The following is a 24,610-nucleotide window of genomic DNA, read 5'->3' as shown; positions in this document are numbered from 1 at the left end:
GGAAGTGCTGTGATACAGTTATACACAGGGTGCTGTAGAATCACAAAATCAGGCCACCTAAAATGGGCGAGACGTTCTTTATAGATGGAGACGTCATCTTTTACCTGCAGGGAGCAGTCAATACAGTCATGTACTGTGTAACATTTCGGTCAGTGATGGACCACGTACAGGAGAGTGGTCAGAGCACTAGGCTGTGCCGCATGGCCCGGGTGTGGAGTGGGTTTGTGTAAGCACACTCTGTGATGTTCACGTGATGGTTAAGTCACCTAAGGACGCATTTGTCAAAGCGTATCCTTGTCGTTAAGTGATGCATGGTTGTTACAATCTAATGAAACAGATACACCCATTGAAATCTAGAATTCCCGTTATCTGGATTATTACTTAGTAGTGTCCAGGAAATTTTTGCCAGTGCAATGATGCATGAAACAATAAAGTCTTTTAGAAATGAGGTGGCCAAATTTTTATTTTCAGGTAATAATAATTGTGTATCTTAAAAATCTCAGGAAAAGAAACTGTAATGAATGGAGCCACTTAACCTTTAGGTGGTGGTGAATACTGCCACTGTTGAAATTCCTGAGGGGGTGTGATAAATTATTTTACAGTTCAACTGGGAAAAACAAGGTGATATAAAACTAGATTAATTATTTTTGAAAGGTAGCATAAAACGAAGTGCACAGCTAGACAGATCAATGGGATGTGGACTTACCCAGAAACAGACTTTAATACATACGTATGAGGACTTAAAATAGTATGAGATTGCATCATAACTCAGTGGGGAAAGGATCATCCAAGAAGTAGGGCATTTTGTATGCTCTGTTAGTGGCAGTGTAAATTATTATACCCTGTGTGTACAGCAATTTGGCAATCTCTGTCATACTTTCAAATGCACATAACCTTTGGCCCTGCCAATTCTGCTTCTAGAAATGTATCCTACCAATGCATATAGATGTGCAAAATTGCATATTAACAAGCATGTTCTTTGCAACTTGGTAATATCAAAAGATTGGATGCAACCTAAAAGATCTACCATAGATAGAATGACCATGTGTTCTGGTTTTTCAAACAGTACCAGTTTATACCTTCTGTTCGTGGTATAATTATTAAAGGTGCCCCTTTCACTCTCTAATGTCCCACTTTAGATAAGAAATTACATGGTCACCTTAATCTTAGAGAATGGGTGAAATAAATTACTATATTTGTCCAGTGGAAAAAAGAATGAAGAAGTGCTTTAAGTACTGAGATGCAATGATCTTCAAGACATAGTGTTCATTGAAAAAAGGATGGTGTGAAACTGACATGCTACAATGTATGTATAAGAAGAAAAAATATATACATATATGTATTTGGTAGACTATCTCTGAAGAAATAGATGGAAGAACCTGGTGACATTGGTAGCCTCCAGGAAATGGAACCCAGGTACTTGGGAGATGAGGATCCCAGCAGTGAGCCTTTTTACTGTAAACTTCATGGGACTTTTTGAATTTTTACCAATTAAAAAAAAATTAGAAATAAAATATTTCAGGAAACAATTTAAAATAAAATGGTGGGATATTTGGGTGAGAAAGTTAGGATTCTCCAAAGAAGTAGAACCAGTAGGCTGTACACAGTATTTCAAGGAATTGGTTTAGGGAATTGTGGCAACTGGCAAGTCCAAAATTTGTGGAGTAGACCAGGAGGCTGGAAGATCTCAGGAGCTAAGGTTGAGGGGCAGAATTTCTTGGAAACCTCAGTTTTGTTCCTAAGGCCTTCCAACTGATTGGATGAGTCTCACCCACATTACGGAGGATTATTTCTTTTACTTAAATTCAAAGGATTATAGATGTTAAGCACATCTACAAAATACCTGCATAGCCACACCTGGATTCATGCTGGAATAACTGGGTGCTGTGTCCTAGCCACGTGGACACACAGAACTAGCCTGCACTGTCCGTCCCTAGTCAGCTTGGCCCCTGCATGCATCTCCTGCAGCGAGATTTTAATCTCCAGTAGAAACAGTAACTAGGTTGTACTTCTAATATCATACAACTATCCTGTGTACAACCAAGAATATTCCACAGAAGAGGATTCCCCAAAAGAGGATGCAGAGTCCTTGAATGTTGTTCGCTTTTCTCCTTTCTATCCTGTAACTTAAATATTGTGATGTAAGGTTAACTACCATTAATACATCTTACGTGAGATAATAAGAGGATGAGGAAGGGAAGAAAAAAGATAACTTGTTCAGTATATGTGTGTAATATGTACAAATCTGTATATGTCTATGAACAAACATGAATAATAAAGTAATCACAGCCCTTGTTTTTCCAACTGGACCTGTGGTTTATAGCTGGTATTAATAACTAACCACCTTTCGTTACCTGTTCCATATTCCCTGTGCTCTCAGCAAGCACCGTGGCTATTTGTGGCTCGGCCTGGTGAGCTAATCCAAACCTTCGTTCCCAAAGAATCTGACCCAGTCTTCATCCTGCCTGAGCTGGGTTTTGTAGGTTAACACTGACTCTAATCACAGGGCTTGATAGTACTAAGATGCCCTGGTATATCTCCTGTATTCTAGTCATACTCATCCTTCCAATGAAGCACATTGCCCATCATCTAACTTTGCGTACCTTTCTTACAGTAATTATCTTATTGATGTCTGTACATTGTCATATATGTGTTTATTGTTTCCATGTTCCACTAAGGACTCCTTGAGTCTGGGACTATTTATTCAACTTCCAATCCTTTGTGGCTTGTAGTCTAACTAAAGTGGATTCTTCATTGCTATTTATGATACTAATCCGTTGTGTTTCTTTTAAATGACAAATATTAAAAATATATTTTAATAGCAAAATAGTACAGACACAGCAAAATCATATTCCTTTTAATAAACAAAACCAAAGAATATAAATAAACATACGTTTTACAAAAAATAAAAACAACATTACCTACACAAAGAAACACCCTTGTTTCTAAGAAAACAAAACATAAAACTATACATCCCAGTGAGGATTTGTTTGTGACTTCTTGCTTTGCAAACTTGACATGACACATTTCAACTTGACTTCCGCTTTACCCCATAGAATACAAACACAACAAAATACATTAAAAGCCTTGTTGAAATATACAAAAAGTTGATGTAATTTTTGAGTCTTAGATGTTTCAATAACAGAAGAAACTTATTGAACAATGTATCCCTTTGGATTGCAAGAGCAGTTTCTATCATAGCTTTGCACCATCATCATTTTATTCTCGGACTCTTCATTCATTTTTGTCTCCCTTCAAACTTCTATCTAAAAAAGCACTATTAATAAAGATAATAGAAGGGGTTAGAATCTATTTATGAGCTCTGGGCATTCGTGTCTCGTTCCCCTATTTCAGTCCCCTTATTCTAGTTTGAAAAAGCTGGGTTAACACATTAGTAGATATTTCATGTAGATTTAGTGCTACTCCCTCAACTGGCAACAGAAATGGCTGTTTAATAAGATACAAGGCGCTTGGGTGATTCTTACATCCCTTGGGCCAGCCCGAGACAGCTCATTCTGATGAAGGGATTGTTAAAACACATTCTTGAGAAGTGTCTCAGTCCTTTTGGCGAAATGTTGAATGAAGATAACTTAGTGCTTACAAGTACTCCATTATTGTTACTATAGTAACAATAATTATTAAACTACAAATTATCTGCTACTTTATCACCCTTCAATGTATGTTTTCTCACTCTTTAAAACAGTCCCCCAAATGGTTGAAAGAGAGATGTTTTTAAAATTGCACGTTCATTTATCTTCATTGTACCACCTGATTGCCCATTTAGTTCTCACAGTTTTATTATTAGAAGTGAGGGACCCGCTACATTTCTGAGCCTTTTAGAAAGAGAAAATAAATACCACAAACCTTTTCCATTTTAGTTTTGGAAACTTTTTGTTTTTTGTATAAAGGGGAAAAGAAGCCAAAAACAACCTCTCCCCTGGAAATCTTTGATGTTTGCTATCTCAATATAATTTCTGAAGAAGTCGGCTAAGCCTCTAAGCATACAACTGCTTCCTTCCTGGTTAATAGCACAAGCTGGGCGTCACAGGGGCTGACCATGACTCAGAGCGAGACTCCTGGCAACTGTGGGTCCCCTGATGTCAACAGGCTTGGGGACCACAGTGAGTGAAAACAGAAACCCTTCATCTTTACATCGTGTGTTCTGAGTGAGTGTGATCAGTTTCTCCGAAACGAGGACCACTTCCGTTTTCTCAAAGAGATGGCGACGTCTTGGAAGGGCAGCAGTTTTCCGTGAGTTGGCAAACGTGCCCTGTGGATCCCAAACAGCATCTGCCTTTGGATTTGTTTTTAGGGAAAAATCCTTAGTCAGCTCTCGTGGGAAGCCTGCGATCGGGGCGCATTCCACCTTGCTCTGGGCAGGGCGGTGCTTGCTAGGAAAGACCTAGTTAAAGATGAACGACCGAGACCGGATGGTGCATTCCCTTTGGTTGAGCTGTTTTCTTATTTGTGACTGTAATAAAACACACATATATGTACCCATTATTGGGGGATTTTAAGGTAATGAACTCCGGCTTTTAACAAATTTAAAATAAGACATACTGATCAGTAAGGAAGACATGCAACTATAATTATTAATATCGTGTGTCCCACACCAAGTGTTTAATCTTATTTTCTGTATTTTTTGCAGAACATATACTATAAAGTGGTTGCTAAAACATGCAGAAATTGAAAATTGCCCTAATACTTGGAGTAAAACATAAAATACAATACTATTCAATGACTCAAAGGAAGATATAGATCTGAAATTATTGATATGGAAAGATGTTCATAATATATTGTTAAACAGAATGAGTAAAGAACACTAGAGAATAATTAAATTTGGGGTTTAAATATTTACAGAAGGAGAAGTCGAAAAGTATGTACACTTTATATATTTTTATAATGATTGTGTGTCACTTGGACAATTACAAAATAGAATACAAAATTAATTCATAGCTGAGCAAAGATTTCACATGGCAAAGTATTTCCACACTAAATATCAAATACATTGGGAAAATTTCAAAATGAGTGGTGTATTTATTTAAATTTCAAACTGAAAAGATAAACAGAGGCAAAAATCTCAGTATCTAGAAAGGAATTTTCAATATCTAGAAAGGAATTTTCAATAAAATTCTCAGTTCCAAAAGAGCACCTATATGTCAGATAATTTCACAAAAAATAATTAGGAAAAATGTTTTTTGAAAACATCAAGGGTTTCAAGATGGCATTTCCAGGAAATTTTAGTAATCTGTAAGGATAAGTTCTTGCCTAATAACTTACTAACTTACAAACACATGCAGAAATGTCTGAGACTGGTCAATTTTATCAACATGTCCTTTGTCTTCCCCTGGGAGGTGTTCAGAAAGCAGATAAAATAAACCATCTTTTTATCCTTGGCCTGCACAAAGTGATACTCACACTGGAAACTTAGCTAAGTTCCTCTGACAAGCTTCCTTCTCTGACAATGTAAAAGACTTTTCAACTGGAGAAACATGTTAACTTTCTTCTGTGAGACATTCTGTTCCCGATGTCCGACCCCAGACAAAACTGGGCTAAGCTGCACTCCTTAAGGAATGACTGATAGATGCAGGGGCCCCTGGCTAAGACTTGGGCTGAGACCAGAATACAGCTCCATTCTTTCTTTTCCAACCCTGTCTTTATCTCTTCCCATGTCCTCAAAGAATGAACACACTATTCCACCAGCCTGCCAGCAGACATCCTGTGATCCTTGGAGGTAGTCTGACTCTTTCGACAGAAATATATTTGAAATCATCAACATGTTATTTCTCAGGCATCTGAAGACTTGTATAACTCACCAGTTTCCAGCGTAATATCTTGATCCATTCATCAGCTTCTACTCCTGTCTTTGCGCAGAGATAAAATGTCCTGAATGGAAATACTAAGCTGAAAAGATGAAAGAAAGAACATAAGATACTCCAGATGGTTAGCTGTATATATCGGTTGAACACTAATTAGAATACTCCAAGGGAGAAAACAGTCGGTGAAGAACCCAGATAAGTATACCTTGGAGGATTGGTATATACGGAACTATTCCTGCCAGCAAACTGAGGAGGCTGCAGCTACGTATTATCATTACAGACCAGATCCTATACTCTAATGAGACCTCAAAGAAGAAAGAAACATGTCCAGGATACCCCAGATCCTTTTGTTGTTCATGTCTTGCCTGTTTATCCAGCTGGTCTCTCAAACGATTCGGAACCCGTGCTATCATTCAAAGCATAAGCAAGATAAGAGAGTTTGCTAAAAGAACTCATTTGTGTTAGTTTGCTTCAATGAGGATGGCTCTGCCTTCTGTGGATACAGGCAGTTTCAATTATTTAGGACGGGAAAAATACACAATAAGACTTCTCAACTCGCTATTTCTCCCATCTCTCGCCCAAGAGTTAGTGTCCGCTGGAGGAAAGATGAACTTTCCATTGGCATGAAAGACTTTCCCTAGGTGTATATTGATTCCTCATGAGACTGTCTGCTATATAGTCAAAATCACGTGAGTAATACGATCAGCCCTAACTTACACCTTGCCCATCCTTCCTGTACTTAACAGTGAAGATGCAAAATACTAAAAATCATTTTTCCTTTTGTGAAAAAAAAAAAAAGACTTCAGAAGTGTTTCTATATCCTAAAGCCTAGGCAGCGGATTTTGTTGATATCAGCAATTCATGTTGGACAGGTAAGAGGGGAGACCCTGCGTATCGAAGGTGGAACCTTGACATGAGGTCCAGTGGGGGCGCAGCGGGCCATGGTGGGAGGGAGTGATATTGACACCGTGCATACACTGGGCAACTGGTTTCTGGAATCGTCGTTGTTTGGTACTCCCTCGGGGAGACATTATTAATTGCCTATGAATACAGATAATTTTCCCTTTCTTCTTGCAGACAGAATCTCAGGCAATAAATCCTAATTAGTTTAAGCCAATTATGATCACAGTATCACCAGGGATGGCCGCGGCACCCCGTCTTGGCCAATGAGATACAAGGGAATCTGATGGGGAGTTTCTGGGGAAACATTGGCTTTCCTGATAAGCAGGAGCAGACGTGGCTGACACCATCCCTATATCTTTCTTTGTGCCTCATTGAACACGTGAGGCCTAAAGTTGTAGGAGCCACTTGGATCCTGAAGTCACCAGCAGGAGAAAATGCCAAGAGAACTGTAAGGACATTGGACCTGACCTTGTCCTGGGAGCTGCTGCCTCCTGATATTTGTTATGAGAAAAATAAACCTCTGCGAGCTCACAGGGCACCTCTGTGAATTTTAGAAAAGATACCCATTGGTGGTTGATATTACAGAATTGACGTTAATTTTCTTAGGTGTAATAGTGACATTACGGTCCTATAGGTGATATTTTTATTCTTAGGGGATACAAAGTCAAGTCTTTAGGGGTAAAATCAATGTCTGGAACTTACTTTGAATTGGTTCAGAAAAAAGTGGATAGATGAAGATAAAGCAAATATGACAAAGTATTAATAACCGATCCATCTAGGTGAAGGGTACACAGATATTTAGACTTTCAACTTGTGTATGCTTGAAAAACTCTAAAATTGGCCGGGCGCGGTGGCTCACACCTGTAATCCTAGCACTCTGGGAGGCCGAGGCGGGTGGATCACTCGAGGTCAGGAGTTCGAGACCAACCTGAGCAAGAGCGAGACCCCGTCTCTACTAAAAATAGAAAGAAATTATCTGGCCAACTAAAACATATTTAGAAAAAAAAAATTAGCCGGGCATGGTGGCGCATGCCTGTAGTCCCGGCTACTCGGGAGGCTGAGGCAGGAGGATCGCTTAAGCCCAGGAGTTTGAGGTTGCTGTGAGCTAGGCTGACGCCATGGCACTCACTCTAGCCAGGGCAACAAAGTGACACTCTGTCTCAAAAAAAAAAAAAAAAAGAAAAGAAAAACTCTAAAATAAAAGGTAGAGGGAAATAAGACTCTTTTCTCAAGATACTTCTCCTAGTTAGAAAAATTTCATAATATACTGATTATATTAGAACAAAATACTTTCATGCCATCTGCCATAAATTGTCATAGCAATACAAATCACCCATTTTTAGAGTCAACAAACTTATAATTAAAATTGGGAACAATCCTCAAATAAATAAAGCTTTCTAGGATATGAGTAGCATCCTCTTAGCCATGTCATACTTGTGCAGTGCACAACCTAAACCCAACGTCCCTGCCTATCTGTTTAAGGCACTTTAAATGAGGTATTATGTCACACTCAGCTGAAAGCACTCCTAACATGTATATACATTCCTACATTATAGAGAGTAAGACACATAGCTTTTTATTCCTTGGCTAAAATAAATGTCTGGCAAGAAGACTTTTAGAAACATTTCCTTTATAAAACAACTTACCAAAAACAGTTTACCCTTTCTTGGGAATAATCAAATTGTACAGCTGAACATTCTGTTAGGTCTAGGATCCGAATTGGTTCTGGAGACTAAAAAAAACGAAAAGCAAAACACAAAACCAAAAAAACCTATGTCATCATAAAACACCACACAAATCTGTCCCTCATTTGTTCCCCAAACAAGTCTTTTACTAGGTGCAATTGTCAATTTTCCTTTCACTAAGAGGACTGATAACAGAAGAGACTAACGGAAGTCCCACACCTCCTGCTTTTGGGATTAGCCTTGATGAGACTGGGAATTAAGAGATTCCCTTTATCAATTTATATTTCATGAAGATGGATTTTAAAACATGAGAGTCATATTTTTCTTACATTTTTTAAAACTTCTACTTTCTCAGAAATTTTGTATAAGGAAAACAAAAGTAAATCGTTTTAAATTGCTTAATAAAATGGGCTTGGGAAATGGACATACCGATTTTTAATAAAGGGGGAAATTGCTGCAGAGAGACAGTTAATAAACTGTGGCAAGAGAACAATTCTATTGCCCTAACCAGAAGGAATTATGTGCCTTGAGGAGCTATAGTCCAATAGAGCAATTTCTGGCATACACATCTCATCTTTGCAAAAGAATTCTGCTCATATCAGGAATCAAGAACTCATATCTCCAATCATTTGTTGTGTGTTTCAGGTGGACATAAAGAGAAATTCAGAGATATTAAGGGCAGATATTTCCCTCATCTAGAGAGTAGATTTTTTAAGGGAAAATGTATTGTCATGTTTCTCACCATCTGGTCTTTGAAGTATTTCAGTTCATTTCTGTGCAAAGTGAACCATCTTGTTTTCCAAGTCTGAAAAAAATAATAATAATTAAAACACACAGGTTTTGGATACAGGAATGCAATATTTAAACTAGATGATTTACTTTCATTTTAAAAGTATCTAAAAAAATTTGATACAATATCCCTGAAAAAAAATGCTTGTGAGTCATTTCTGAGAAATAGGTTTCAAAATATCTACAAAAATTAGTTTCCTATATTAAGCTCACGATGAAGGCAGAGATAGCATTAGCATATTTTTTAAATAAAAAGAAAGAGCCTGCCATAATTATTCAAGGTGATTTATAACAAACCACTAAAATTTCCATTTTATTAACTCTATAATAAAAATAAATATTGTTTTTTGAGCACCTATATGGACCACATACTATCCTTGGAGGCCGATATGTGTTATAGCCAATCCTCCTACAAAAATACCAAATATTATTATTCTTGTCTTGCAAATAAGTGAATTGAGATTCAGGAACCTTGAACCACACAATATTCTAAACCTTGCCTAAGAATTCCATGGCATTGGTGGTAAAAACAGTTGCTGCGCCCTGTTACTTTCTTATGTACGGACAAAACCCTAATCTATCCTGGGTGGCGATGTGCCCAGTTAAAGGAAGTAACAGAGGATTTAAAAATAAGTATGCTATGAGCATGAATTATCTCTGTTCTCAGGGAACATCCAATCTAGTAGGGACACAAACAATGAAATGATTAGGTTGATTCCAAGCAGGCTGGTCCCTGGGAGAGAGGTCAAGTACCCTGACTCTTAATCTAGGAAGGAGCAGACATATTCCATGAAGGTCTTCCCGGCACGTTGAAATAGAGGAACTTTAAAGGTACAATCACACAAATGGGGAACAGTGTGACACCCTGAACTTGTAAAGTCCTAAACTGTGTTGTTTTGTGGATCTCATTAGCGCCGGTGATGTTTTTGGTCTACCTTCAGGTAAACATTTTCCACAATTCTGACTTGTCTTTGTTTTAAAAAAAAAAAAAGGAAAGAAAAGAAATGTTCTAGAGTTAACTTGCTACCTTCTCAATCATTCCATTAAAAGAATTGCATGCTTTCTCGAACATTAACTATACTCCACGCTCATGCAGGGCTTTGCCAAAGAATAGTCAAGTCATTTTCCAGAATTTTGACTAATGAGCCCTAAAAAGGAACTCTCGAGACAGGTAAATATTGTAAGTGGGTCAAAAAGAGCAGGGAATTGTGCTTTTAGAAAAGCTGTCGAGATGACAATTGCCTCTGCATGGCACTCACTCATTTTCTCTGGCGGGTGTGAGCGAAACCACACTTCCTTACCTTGACCAGGCCCCCCTGCTTGGTGAGGTAGCCTTCCTTGGTGCCCAGCTGAAAAAGAAAAGCACCCAGTGAAGCCCAGAACCGTCACAACACGATGTTTGTCTCTTTCTGACCTGTTTTAAAATGAAGAACAAGTTTGCCTTTGATTTTTAAATGGCCGTCTTTCGTTTTTGACCTAGGCGCTTGCAGATCTTCCACGTGCTCTGCAAGAGTTTTCAGACTGGATCTACTGGTGAAATTCCGTAGCAACAGGCAACAACCGAAAGGCTCTCTGCTAACTCCAGTCAGTGATTTGCAAACAAAAAACCCCATCATTTCACTCATAAAAGTCTGTGTTTGCCAAAGCGTGTCATGTGAAAGCCAACGGCTCGGATCCTTGCAGAAGTACTAGCCCATGGACACGCACGTGCACATCTGCGGTCAATACGTTTGGGAAACTGGATTAAGAAAAATAGAAGCATTTCTTGACTTCAGAAATCTCAGAGTCTGTCTTATGCTAATATGCTTTGGGAATTTTTAAGAGGGAACCTTAGAAACATCATTCCCAACACTTACTTTATCACATACTACTCCCCCCCCCCGCCCCCCCCCCGCCCCTTTTTTTCCAGACTCTTCTTTGAGACCCACATTCCGTGAAACACAGTCAGGTGTACAGACTTGTTTACACCTGATTCACCCAACAGAGATTTGAAATGAGAGTTACTTCTTTGAACTCACGTATCATTAATTCAGAGATAACAACACTATCACACACTTAGCGAGCACCTGTGAGGAACAAGGGATGGTGGGGAATTGTATGAATAGAAATTTACATGACAAGAACCCAAACATCAAGAAATGGAACTCCTGGTAGGGTATTTTGTTCTAATATGATGTTACAATAAGTCTTAGTGGGAACAAAGTTAATAAACTTTTGTTTATTAACTGGGAAATGTTTGTTAGATGCTTATTAAAACTGGGAGATGACTTGGTTGACATCAAGGTTTGTTTTATAGCAGTTTCCAGGGTACTTTGTCCTGAGGTGAGTTCTCCCTACCAGAGAAAAAGAGGCACCACCAGCAGCAGCAGCACAGTACAAAGAGGTAAAGCAAGAAATAATATACAACCAGTTCTTTTGAAATTCTTATGGCATAAAAGGATAAACTACCCAAATAGTCATTCAAATAATGTTAAACAATATTGATGAATTTGGATATCCCATAATCAGTCTGATTTATTTTGATGTTAAAGAAATTTAACCAACTGAATTGAGTTTAGGTATTATATTGTGGAATGGCTGAAATTAACATTTTGGGTTGTTGCACGTTAATGTTTATACAGACAAAATAATTAAAGGCAAATTATTATATAAAAAGCGCTGGTAGAATTACTCATTGAAATCAAGCTAAGGAATAATACTACTCTCTCCATATTACCTCCTTCCAAAATACTATCAGTATTTTTCTAAGGTTTTGACAGATAAATGGAGGCCAACAAAGGCAAAAGCTGAGAATATTACTTTTATTCAGGGTTTCAGGACTTAAGAAATTAAATGATTAAATAGCAGATTTATCTTTAAAAATATCTGTGATCTGTAATAGGAAAGATGTTTATAGGAGCCAAAAATTGGATGCAGCCTAAATGTTTAAAACTGGAGGATTAGCCGTCCTGCCATCCTGCCTGCCTTAGACGTAGTCAAAGCTGTCGAGTAGGGTAAAGCAAGTCAGGCACCGGTGTGAACGTGCGGAGGGTGGTCATGCATGTTAGTGCAGGTGGTGGAGCCCAGGCAAGACACAGGGAGCATCTGGGGACAGTGGTGGCAATGGTGGAGGCAGCAGGTTGGTGTGAGGCATGGAAGGCTGGCAGGGTGTGGAGGGCTGGAAGAGGCGGCCAGTGCACAGTTTCAGAGCCAAGCTGGGTGGGCGGGCACCTTGGCGAGGGTGGGAGCCGCAGTGGCTGGAGCCTGGTGCTGGAGCGTGAGTTGGGGGATCAGGGTGCCAGGGTAGGCGGAGGGTAGAACGGGCAGCAATGGCAGATGGCTGGTATTCAATTGACCATCAGAGAAGTAAGTATCCTGGGGATGGTGGGACCCACACTGCTCGCTGTGGGAGAAAGATGCTACAAGTACGAAAAGGGAACAAACTAGAATGCGGCTGTGGTGTTGGGTTAGGGTTGGGGGTGTTGGTGCCAACCCACGGCTGGAGAGACACATAAAAGCAAGTATGTGTCCCTGTGTATATACACATCTCCTAGCTCTGCTCATGGAGTGGGCCGGGAGACTGACATCCCATAACATTAAGCAAGTGGTACCCAGATGTTGATTTGCAAAGTACCATTCTGCAGAAGAAAAGAAAAAGACTTTTTGGAGAAATAGCTGATTCTAGAGCTGGCCACAAGGAAAGTACAAGAAAAGCCTGGAACATCTTGCTGTAACAGAAAGTAAGAAACTTCTCAAAGAATTACGAAGACATACGAACACGAAGCCACCTTGAAAGGGCTTTGACGGGCCAAATGTGGGAAAATTTGAAGGATCAAAATAAATAAGGCTAGTCATGATCGTAACCATTTGGTGTAAATATTAATGATTGGATAAATGCAGAGAATAGAAAGCTTTTCCTTACAGGAGAATGACAACCAGTAACTGTAAAAGGAATGACAGACTGAGAGAGTCATCATTTGGCAAGTAACACAGTAATGATTAAGACAGTCCAGAAACATCCATGAATGCTAAAACTGGTGGATGAAAGTTTAATGAGGAACAGGATATGTGAATGATCTCAACCTCCCCCAAATATTTATTAGTAACACAGGAAATAAAATGATTTTAGAGTGAAGAAACCTGGCAGACACCATGCAAGTAATCAAACCATAAAGGGCCAAATTGAAATCGTGTTCCGTCTGAGAGCATGCAGTGAGAATTGCAAAGCATCAGTTTTGCGGGATTTCTACCCAAAATGAAAAACCCAAATCTAATCATGATTCAACGTCAGACAAATCAAAGTCGAGGAGCAACTTACAAAATAACTGGCCTTTAAGTTTCAGAAGTGTCAAAATGACGAAATTAAGGAGAAACTGAGGAAGTGTTCCAGAGAGAAGAATATTCCAGGGACGGGACAAATAGCGCAACTGGTGTTTGGGGATTGCGTCCTTTTGCTCTAAAAGGACCTTTTTCGGAAAATTAATGAAACCCGGATGAGACCTGTGGATGAGACGGTGGCAATGGTATCAGCGTTAGTTTCCTAGTTTGAATGGTTCTCTGTGGTCATGTAGGCAGGGATCCTTGTTTCTGGGAAACACACACGGAAGTATTCAGGGTGGTGAGGCATCATGCAACGATTTACTGTCAACTGGCTCAGGAAAAGCAAAGTTCTTTGCACTATTCTTGCAAAGATTCTGCAACTTTGAAAGCATTTCAAATAAAAAATAGCATGTAAAAATATAATAGAGGATTACCTAAATAAACTGAGATAGCCAAATAATGGAATTTATTTAACGGTGTTTCAGAAAACTGTCATGACATGGAAGACATTTATAACATATAACTAATTAAAGAAGCAGATTATAACTCTATCTGCAACGAATTGCTCATTATATTATATATGTTTATGTATGTGTGCATATATATGTATATATTCAAGAAAAAGATTGGAAGGATAAACACCAAAATGTTAAGTAAGAAGGGCTTCAAGACCAAAATACTGGAAAAGGCCAATATGCAAGGAAGGTGTCCAAGAAGAGGAACTACAGAATGTGTCAAAGATTACAGAAAAAAGAGAGAAAGATGTTGCAGAAGCAAAGGAAACAGACTTTTTAGAAAGAGGGAATTGCTAAAAATGTCAAATGCCACAAAAAGGAAGCTAAGGAAACTGACATTTTAGATAGGACTTATTCTATGGCAGGAACTTGAAACATACCATTTCATGTAATCGCTGTCCGTCTAACTGATTGGTGTTTCCCATGTAACATGTCCACGACAGAACTCCTCCCTCCCAGCCCCAAACCCGTCCCAGGAAACGGCAGGACCCTGTTCCTCTTGTTTCCTGTACCACGTTCGATCCACCGGTGAGTCTTGTCTCTTCTGCCTTCAGAACAGGAAGTTCACCAGTTCTTCTCGCTTCCCTGCATTTTAACTACCAGCTCTTATCCCTTCTCTCCAGGCTTAACCACCACCTCTACCTGGACTGCCACAACTAACTAGTCTCCTGACTAGTCTTTTTGCCTCCATCTTTACCCTGGCTCTATTTACCACTTAGCAGTGAGAAGGATCTTTTTAAAGATGTGAAAATTACTCGAAATTCTCTTCTAATTTCTTATCAACACTTAGAACAAAAATAAATTGTTCCCCTTTGCTACGAGACCTTTCCTGCCATGTAAACAAGGCACATGTCCCAGGACCTCTCGGGGCCGTGTGCGCTGGGCCAGTCACACACGTGTGGCTCACAGTAAACCTCTTTACTTTATTTTACAGAGTTTTGTTTTTTTTCCATCAACAGTTGAAACCTTTATCCCCAATGAGACCCTCTTTGGAGACAGGCCCTTTAGCAAGGTGATGAAGATTAAAAGAGGTCATAAGAGTGATGCCCTAAAAAAAAAAAAAAAAAAAAAAAAAAAAAAAAAAAAAAAAAAAAAAAAAAAAAAAAACAAGGCACAGTTGAGATTTTGGGTGGGATAATTCTTCACCATGCATTGCCGGATATTGAGGCTCCGTGACCCGGAAACAATTGGGAATCGGGAAGCAATTTCTATGGCTCTCTTGTGTTCCTACATGTCTTACGAGCAAGGCACTAACAGCATTTTGTTGCAAACCAATTTTTAAGGCATGTTTGCATCACAAACAGCCTTGGAAGGTAGAAATAATGTCTCTCTCCAGAGCAAAAGGCAGAAGTGCTCACCGCCCAGTGTAGAAGATTCGGGTTCCTCTCCTGTAACAGCCCACCGTGGGTGCCACCTGGCCCTCTCAATGTCACCCTGTGGGAACTGTGACTCGGCACACATCCTAACCCTCTGGCTACTCCTACTGCTGTGAGTAACAAACGATCCTTCATCTCTGACCCAGAAGTCACGACCTGGTGACACCATGGCAGGGTAACTTGCAAGTAGGATGAATTATCGGACTCTTTGCGGTTCTTGATATCCAGGAATGCTAATAGTGCCCCAGAGCATTTCGCCGTCTAGAACATTCTCATCAATGTCTAAACACTCAGCCAGAAGGTACCGCTCTTTGAGAACTCTGTTGCCTTCCACAACCTGGCTGGGCAGGACCTCAATAGTCTCATCTTCCCGATGTCACCTCCTCAGAGAGGCCACCCAGCTTCCCTCCTCTCCTTGGATTCACTTTTTGTGTTTATGACTTATTACTATCTGATATTATCTTACTAATGACATTGATTATTGTCTGTGGCCTCCCCCCACTAGCATGTGAGCTCAGTGAGGGGAGACTCTTTGCCTAATTTCCTGCCATACTCCCAGTGCTTAAAACAATGCTGGCTGTAGTATAGGAATTTTTTAAAATTTTGTATAATAAATTAATGAGGCTGGACGTGGTGGCTCACACCTGTAATCCTAGCCATTTGGGGAGGCTGAGGGGGGAGGATCGCTTGAGGCCAGGAGTTTGAGACCAACCTGGGCAACATAGTGAGACCCCATCTCTACAGAAATAAAAATAGAACAATTAGCCAGGCATGGTGGTGCACACCTGTAGTCCCAGCTACTCAGAAGGCTGATCCAGGAGGATTGCTCGAGCCCAGGAGTTTGAGGCTGCTGTGAGCTGCGACTGTGCTCCTGCACTCTGGCCTGGGTGGCAGAGTGAGACCCTGTCTCTAAATAAATAAATAAATAAATCCAATCCTATCTCAGGAGCTCCATGCTATGTTGCTCATACAACATATAAACGGTAATTTCCCAAAAGGCAGTTGCCAAAGGATGTTAGAGTTTTACGCAACCATCTGCATTTCTGGGCAATGGGGCATCTTTCATTTTCGCTTCAAGTAAGAAGTGCTCTTAATTCTCTTCCTCCATTGCTGGAGCTTGTGCAAGAACTGGAACCCCAGCAGAGAAAGCAGAAGTCTGAAAACCCCCAGAGCTCTCAGGCCGGAGGTGGAGGTGCCACAGTGTGTGGCCATTTGGGGTGACAAGTGAAGTCTGAGTGTTCGGTGAGGGACAAGAGCATTCTGATCAGACCAGAACTCTTTTCCCAGCTGCAGTGACTCAGTCATCAGTGATTCCATAGTGAGAAGTAATGAGAGGCATTTCAGGTCCACTAGAAAGACTTCCTCGTTGCTTTTTTTTTTTTTTTGCCATATTGATGCACAATAAACTTCGTGGGCTTCTCATTATGCAATGTGAGTCCAGTCATTCTCAACCAACCTCTCACCACTATTGTAAATGCTCCATTACATCGAATGCTTCTCTGTGCTGTCACGTTTAGATACTTGGGCAGGTGAATCAATATGGTACCTGGAGTGAGCGAAGAAGGTGAATAACAAGCCTTCCAGGATGTGATCTAGAGAGGCCTGTTTCTACCTGCGTGTGCTGTCTTATGCTCACACCAACCCTACACACTAGGTGTCATCTGCATTTTACTATCGATAAAGGACACACTTAGTAGGAAATGGCTTGACTGACCTCAATTGGAGACCTGTAGGGGAAGTACAACCGAGGAGGAGGTGAGGTGAAACTGAGAGAGTGAATGAAAGAGATGTCGAAGTGATTGGTGGTAGATTAAGGGCAGGTAAAGAGGAAATTATGAAGGGACTGGTCAGCTGGAAAACAAGAATTGGTTCGAGGGTAGGGCTTGATTTGTTCTTTGGCCTTTTCTGACTTTGGACTATTTATCGTCTTGCTTTCCTAAGTTTCTCAAGTTCTGAGGTCTCTAAGGCTTCTTCCCCCAACTCTAACAAAGCCAAAATATCATTCTCAGTGAATTTTCAGGATTTTAATTTTAATTTAATTTAATTTTACTTTATTTTATTTTTTAGAGACAGGGTATTGCTCTGTCAATGAGGCACAGTCATAGCTCACTGTAACCTCCAACTCCTGGGCTCAAGGGATCCTCCTGCCTCAGCATCCTGAGTAGCTGGGACTACAGGTGCACCACCATGCCCAGCTAATTTTATTTATATACATATATATATATATGTGTATATATATATATATGTGTGTGTGTGTATATATATATATATATATATATATATATATATATATATGTTTTTAGAGATAGGGTCTTGCTATGTTGCCCAGGCTAGCCTCAAACTCCTGGCCTCAAGTAATCCTCCAACCTCAGCCTCCCAAAGGGCTGAGATTATAGGCATGAACCACTATGCCTGGCCAAGGATTTTCATTTTTAAAGAAAGGTAGCACAGCAACAAAAATGTGAGATGTGCCATGACCCGGGCTCGGCTGTAAGCCACAAAGACAAGCAGTGACTCCGGTCTGCAGAAGTGTCAGGCTGGAGACAGGGGTGCAGGTAATTAGCCTACGGCACGATCGATAGCTCTAGGATAAAGGCAAAGAGAGCGTGCTCTGGAGCACAGAAGGGGGCATTTAAAAAGAAGCTAGTGGGGTCAAGGAGGGGTTCCTGGAACACACTGACCCCTGATGCTGGTCCCTAGGGCAGAGTGACAGTAACAGTGTCTGCAGTGCTTCAGATGTGGGGAGGGCAGAAAGAGCACGTTCGGAGAAACACAGGCTGCACAGCATGAGTGTGGAGTAGCCTGAGATGAGACCAGAGAGGCAGAAGGGTCCAGGTGGGCCAGGAACACCCAGGGCACCACCGAAGGACGTTAAGCAAGGAGCTTACGTAGTAAATCTACTTTTTAAAGAAAGATCTCTCTGGTGGCAGGGTAGAAAAAAAGTACTGCAGAAACAGAAAGATCACACTTATTTTAATATAGTTCGTCGCTCAATATCTTCAGCTGAGTATTTTTTAAGAGTAACGATGGCTATCTAGAATGATTTCTTGACATTGCATTTGGGTATTGTCCTCTTTATCCCCTGCAAAAATCCAGATTTCTTATGCCAGAAGGATTCCACAAATAAGGAAGAGCCCTGGGAGTAGTGAAAAGAGGGGGGTGCTGGAGAGGAACCTTTGCAGTCAGAGCTCACAGAACAAACACCAGTGGACTCTCGGGATGAACAATGAGTGCTCCAGTTGCACTGAAACTCAACAATGGTTCACGTTGCAAAGAAGTGCAAATGTTTTCTGTCTGTGTCTTGGAAGGGAAAAAAATGCTTGGAAAAATTAACACTGCATGTTTTGATAGTAAAGACAGCAAATATTTTTTCTTCCATAGACAGTTGAAACGCAAGAAAAACAAAGAAAAAAATGGGTTTCTTAATTTAAGAAAATTGTCGAAGAATAACAGTTTGGTCAACTATGTGAACACGAACATCTCTTGCCCGTTCTACCCTGAACTTGTTTGGTTAATTAAGGACAGAGATTTAGGTGCCATTTTCTAAGTATTTAAAATCCTATCACTATTGCATTGTCTTTTTTATGATTTACCTTGGACCCGATGAACTGAGTCATAAGCTTCAACGCTTATGTTTCTCTCCAAGTTTTAGATCCCAAGCTAGAAATTTTATCTGAACAAATGGATTTTTATTAACTTTTATGGCCCTTGGTTGCTTTTAGACAACCGAGAGAGCTTGCAGTCCCATTGAAGGTCACTTACAGAAGGCGCCGTGGGCACAAGGTCGTTTTCTGTTCTTCCTGTCTGCATCGCCGTGTGAACCCGGACGGACTCATAAATGGAAGGTTCTTCCACTTCTCTTGGATAGGGATGTTTCAGAACAATCAGAGTGCCTGAGTGAAGACAAAAAAGATATAATCGAATAGTATCCCCAGAAGGAAAGTTCAGATGCTAACTGGAGAACTGTGGCTAGGTTGTAAAGTCTCTGTTTTTTTCACGTATTCACTTGCTCATTTTCTCAACAATTACCAAGTATCAGCCGTGTGCCAGGCTGGACACTGAGCTCCAAAGCGTGACACAGACGATCTGTGGCCTCCCAGTGCTCAGAGCTGTAACAAACACGGTCATTCACCAGGCCAGTGAGACCCATGTCGCAACGATCACGGCACCAAGAGGCCCTGGAGAACCTTTCTCTGGAATGATCCAGCAACACTTCCACAGAGGAGGTGATGTTTGATTTAGATCTGAAGCAATAACTGGAAGTTTTCCGAAACGACAAAAAGCCACGAAAACAGAAATAAACAGAAGTATGGAAGGATCTATTCAATTGCCCTGATGTTCTTTGACTGGTCTCAGGACAAACTTGGCACAAATCAGTGGATCACAGAACAGTGGACTCAGCATTCTCTCCAGTCTCTGTCACCCGGTTAACTAAATAAAGTAGTGAATGTGATCTGAACAGGCCGGAGCTCACGTGTGATTCCCTCACTTCCATCTAGAGGAGGGGTCGGGGCAGGTAAAGGCTCTGCCCGGGCCCAGGTGACTTGGGAGCTTCATTCCAGGGTCTTGGAGCAGCTCTGACTCGGCACTTCTGACAACCCAGACCCCACCCCCATCAACCAGAAACTAGAGACAACGACTATCACAAAAGCAACTTAAGGGTTTTTCTCCCTTCTGATGGCTTCTTGCTTTTATTTCACTGGGTCTTTTCTGTGGCAGGCCCAGGAGGGCACTAGACGTAGAGGAGATATAAGGGATTCAGCAAGTCACTCAACAAACATTTGCTGAGCTTTGCTCCGTGCCAGGCGCTTGTCTAGGCCCTGGGAACACAATAACAGATGAGGGAGATTCAGCACCTGCCATGATATCTCAGACGTGAGACATGTTAGAAGGGAAGGGAGCAGGGTAAGGAGGAGGGGGGCAAAGAGGGCGGGGTTGGGGGAGGCTGATATTTACATGGGGGGGGCAGTTTTGGGAAGACGATTGGAAACTACAGAACCTGCACTGCAGTAAGAGAGAGACAATGGAAAAGGAAAAACACCTCCTCTGTAGTTAAAAGAACAAAACCAAACCTAATGTTAACGAGGCGTCTACACAAAACAAAACGCTTCTGGGACACGTGAGTGTGCCCAAGGTCTGGCTGCAGGAACAGAACCGGGGCTGCAGGAAAGTGAAAAGGAGGCTGTTCTCGGTCTCTGATCTTGACCCCAGAGAAGAATGAGAGACTCCGGCCCCTCCTCTTTCTGCCTCCCGTTGGGGCCAGCAGCATCGCAATCACAATGACAAATGGCCTTGGCTGTCACCAGAAGCCCTGCCCTGCTCTTGCACATTGTCTGCGCTCTTTTGTCCAAGTGACCCTTGCATGGGAACAGGGCCTGTCAGTCGTCCAAGGAGAAGGGGCCGGTCACAGTCTCACAGTCAGAACGAAAGCAGCAGCGACACCTAACCCAGGGTGGCCCGTCGTGCAGGCGCGGGGCTCTGGGAGCTCAGCGCTGAGGCCGCAGGGTGAGTGTGGCTCCTAAGTGACCCGCCCAGAGAAACACCTTCCACGATGCGCCTGGCAGCCACCTGCCTCCCGGCAAGAGCACAGGGCACACGGGCAGGGACAGCCACCACAAGCTTCCCCCCTGCCCTGACAGGTGAGGATAACTGCGACTTCTTCCCTAGACCGTTCTAAGCACCAGATAAAGAAAGTGTCTGTGGAAAGATCATAAAATGTTAGGTGTCGTTATTCTCTGACACAGGGTGTTTTTAAATCCTTAAATAAAATTCTAATGATTGCATCTTTGGAAACACGGATTTTAAAATGTTAAGTTCGAAAAGACCTGCATGCAGCATCTTGCTAGGAATGAAAGGGGTAGGAGCCGGGTAATCCCTGCCCGTGGGTCTGAGATAAATCGGTGCTTCTTAAACATTCCATCTCACGGGGCTCAAAGCAGCCCACCAATCAGAAACATTCTGAAATCTTGTGCTTTATCTTCGAAGTTACTGCTAGATTTGCACTCTATTTCATGTACTTTATGAAAGTCATGCTTTCAATAATACTCTAGAAAGATGCTGATGCGAGCAGGCACATTCTAGCACACTTGCCCTTGAATTCTGGGAGGGTAGATTAATATCCTCCTAAAGATTCCACTCTTCTCCTTGCAGCCTACTCCCCCATCTTTTTTTTTTTTTTAATTCAGCCAGCCAGAGTTGGTTTCTCTTATTTGCAATCAATAGAAATGTATCTAATGTAGCCAACACGAACTCATTTTACTTGCCACCCAAGGTCCAAGATGGTGTCTCAGCTCCATAGGAAAGGAACTCTGGGTTAGTGAGACGAAGCCCAAATGAACTCCTGGACTTGAGTGGAGGATTCAGATCAAAGGCAACAGGAGGCAGGGGTGGCAGATGAAAGGGAAGGAAGATCGGTAACCACAGGCCTTGGAGACTTGGCTGCAAGTTTCACTTCAGTTTCTGAACTACATGAAGGTGAGGGTTGTTTCCTGCCTGTGACATGAAACCTCGTTGCAGACATGCTTGGTGGAGGTACACTTTGGAGATGATCAGAGCTGGACCGAAGCAGGCGTTCCAATTTGCTCTGCCTGCGAGGTAACTCAAAGTCGTGGAAGAGTTACATCTGCAACTCGGCGTGCAGTAACATGAGATTGCATTTCTTGTATTCCAGCAGGAATTCAGAAAAAGGGTAAGATCGGTCTCAAGTCTCAGGCATGGAGAGGTATCTGAAATAGAGTGGAGCATAGAGCACAAATAGCTCCTCGAGGGAAACTTTTGTTTAGAATATTTCTTTCGTGCACTAAGGCCAGTACTTACGCATCAGGTACCCCAGCTGTGCTGTAAGGTGTGTGAGGGCAAGAATGACATCTGATTTATCTCTGGATACAATCAGTGGCTGGCAGGGCCATCTCACGCTCAGCACTCAATACTTATCTGCTACATTAAATTAAAATAAGATCGCATCCACCCACGTTTCATTACCACCCTCAGGTTCAGAAAACAAGCTTTGCAACTGGCAGGACAGGTTCCTCTGTCTCCTCCTGCCAATGGAAGTGGATTTCTAAGGGGGTTTACAGGGATATTCAAGATCATTTTCCTTTCTTTTTTGCCACCTGCGCTGCAAATGGACTTTAACCCATTTTCCTTTGCATGTGAAGGAGCTTTAACGTTGGATTTCCAGTCTTAGGGGGAGAGAGGTTAGCCAGGGCACGAGAAGATTCTGTTTAAATATCCAGGTCACGAATCATTCCAAATGTCTCACGTGCTTCATCTCATCCTGTCTTCACAACAGGTCAGTAAAGTATGAACTCACCATGAGATCAATTTTATAAGATGGTGAAACTGAAGCTCAGAAACGTTACATAACTTGCCTGAGGACACACAGCTGGCAGATGGCAGAGGCTGGAGTTGAAACCGAGAATTCATGCGTTTACTCATTATAGCATAATTGTTCTCAGCCATGGTGTAGTTGCCATGGAAACCTCTATGGCACGGGAAATGTGTACTCTACTGTAGGCAGAAATTCACATGTATGAACCAAAGTTTGAAGAAATGGATTCTTTAGGAGGCAGCTTGAAGAAGGGAGATGTGAGTTTTTGCTTCAACATTTCTCACCAGGCCTCAGTTTCTTCATTTGTAAAGGAGAAATTAAATGGTCCCTGAGCTCCTCCCAACCTTAACATCCTATAAATCCAGTTAAACACACAGGCCAAAATGGGTGGGGTGGGGGGGCGGGAAACATCAAGAAGCCTGGTAACCAAATGCATATGCTGCTTTCTGTAAACGTACAATATTCACTTGAAACACTTTGTTCCTGGTGCCATCTTCTTTCCCCCTGCCATTCCTCTCCCCTTTCTTCCACTCTCTCAAACTGCAAATGTTCTTTTACCTTATTATATTTAGTTAGGCTGTTTGATGTCCTTGTTGGAAAAATGTATTTGGGCTTAAGTATTTGGAGGATGTTTTCTAGTCGGCCTTTTCTGTGTTTTAAGATCTCCTCTGGTATAATTTCTTAAATGGCAATTCATGAAAATAAAATGAGAATAGCAATAAATGCAAAGGTGGAAGTTCAAATCGATTCACATCCTTTAGAACAAGAGGTTTATATCACACACCAAACACATTGTTGTAGACTTTAGAGACTGCGGAACAGGACTAAGACATGTGTCACAGTCCTGCCAAGTTCTATGCACACTCTATTACGTTATTGTCACAGGGATTCTTCCCATCCAAATCCATTGAAGGCCATGCTGTGCTGTGACAATACTGTATCGCAGTGTCACTGTGGGACCGGTTTCAGAGACAGCAAAGTGCATGGAAAGCGCCTCTGCTTTAGGACCACGTTAACCCAGATTCCAATCTCAGCCCCGACACTTCCTAGCTGTCCAACCTTGAGCAAGAAACTTAAAACTTGAGTTTTTATTTCCTCATCTGAAAATGGGACCACTGTCTACATTATTGTGGTGGTTGAGAAGAATAAATAATTTGACATAGGTGAAAACATCTAGCAGAATGCCTAGAACTTAGCAAGCACTCCACGAATGTTGGCTTCATTCCCTTCTTTGCCTGCTTTTTGCTTTTTCTAACACACTCGATCTACAAACTAAGAAAATTTTTATTTTTGGTAAACGTAAATTAAAGAAGTGATTCCTGGCTGTGGTTTGGCAAGATCCAAGTTGTCACTAGTTATTTTCAGAAGTATCAGACAGTTCTCAAATGAAAATTAGCCTTAACTTCAGTATTTTAAAATACCACCTGCGTAAAAAGAGTGGTGTCACAAAATAAAATAATAATAGCTGTGGCAGTTATCAAAAGGCTGGGAATCCCCATATCAAAACAAAAAGAGAAGCGGACATTTGACATTTATGAAAGAACCAGATAAGATCTTTAAAACTGAGAACCAATTATTATAAAGGGTACCCACAAACGCAGCACTTGACTTATATTTTCTGATGCCAGTGATTAAAGTCACAACACGGTAGAATAAACTGTGCATGGCAATTTCATATTAAGAAATATTGAAACATAAACAAAAAGTAATGGGAGGGGTAATTTTTGTTCTAATAATATTTGGACATTTAAGTATAAAGATAAATACTGTCTACATTTTCAAGACCGTATACATGAAATTTAGCTATTTGCAAGAGGATACGGTAAAAATTAATAATGGACCAAACATATTTATTATAATAAAAAATTTCTCAAATTTCCAAATCTATTTGAAT

General features: G+C 41.1%; 1 protein-coding gene across 2 annotated transcripts in view; it reads right to left on the bottom strand.

The window, feature by feature from the left end:
- Positions 1–2,836: 2,836 nt before the first annotated feature.
- The window catches only part of DAPP1 (dual adaptor of phosphotyrosine and 3-phosphoinositides 1), a 43,097-nt gene continuing 21,323 nt past the window's right edge, over positions 2,837–24,610 (bottom strand). For both annotated transcript variants that reach the window (XM_045536890.1, XM_045536889.1), the window contains 6 exons: positions 19,149–19,279; positions 10,498–10,545; positions 9,150–9,212; positions 8,369–8,454; positions 5,817–5,904; positions 2,837–4,471 (listed from right to left, as the gene is read on the bottom strand). In XM_045536890.1, coding sequence (XP_045392846.1) covers positions 4,403–4,471; positions 5,817–5,904; positions 8,369–8,454; positions 9,150–9,212; positions 10,498–10,545; positions 19,149–19,279 — 485 coding nt within the window. In that variant the 3' untranslated portion in view covers positions 2,837–4,402. The remainder of the gene's footprint in view (positions 4,472–5,816; positions 5,905–8,368; positions 8,455–9,149; positions 9,213–10,497; positions 10,546–19,148; positions 19,280–24,610) is intronic.

The sequence above is a fragment of the Lemur catta genome, chromosome 24 (assembly GCF_020740605.2).
Source record: "Lemur catta isolate mLemCat1 chromosome 24, mLemCat1.pri, whole genome shotgun sequence".
NCBI classification, from domain to species: domain Eukaryota; kingdom Metazoa; phylum Chordata; class Mammalia; order Primates; family Lemuridae; genus Lemur; species Lemur catta.
This window is presented reverse-complemented; position numbering and strand designations above follow the sequence as displayed.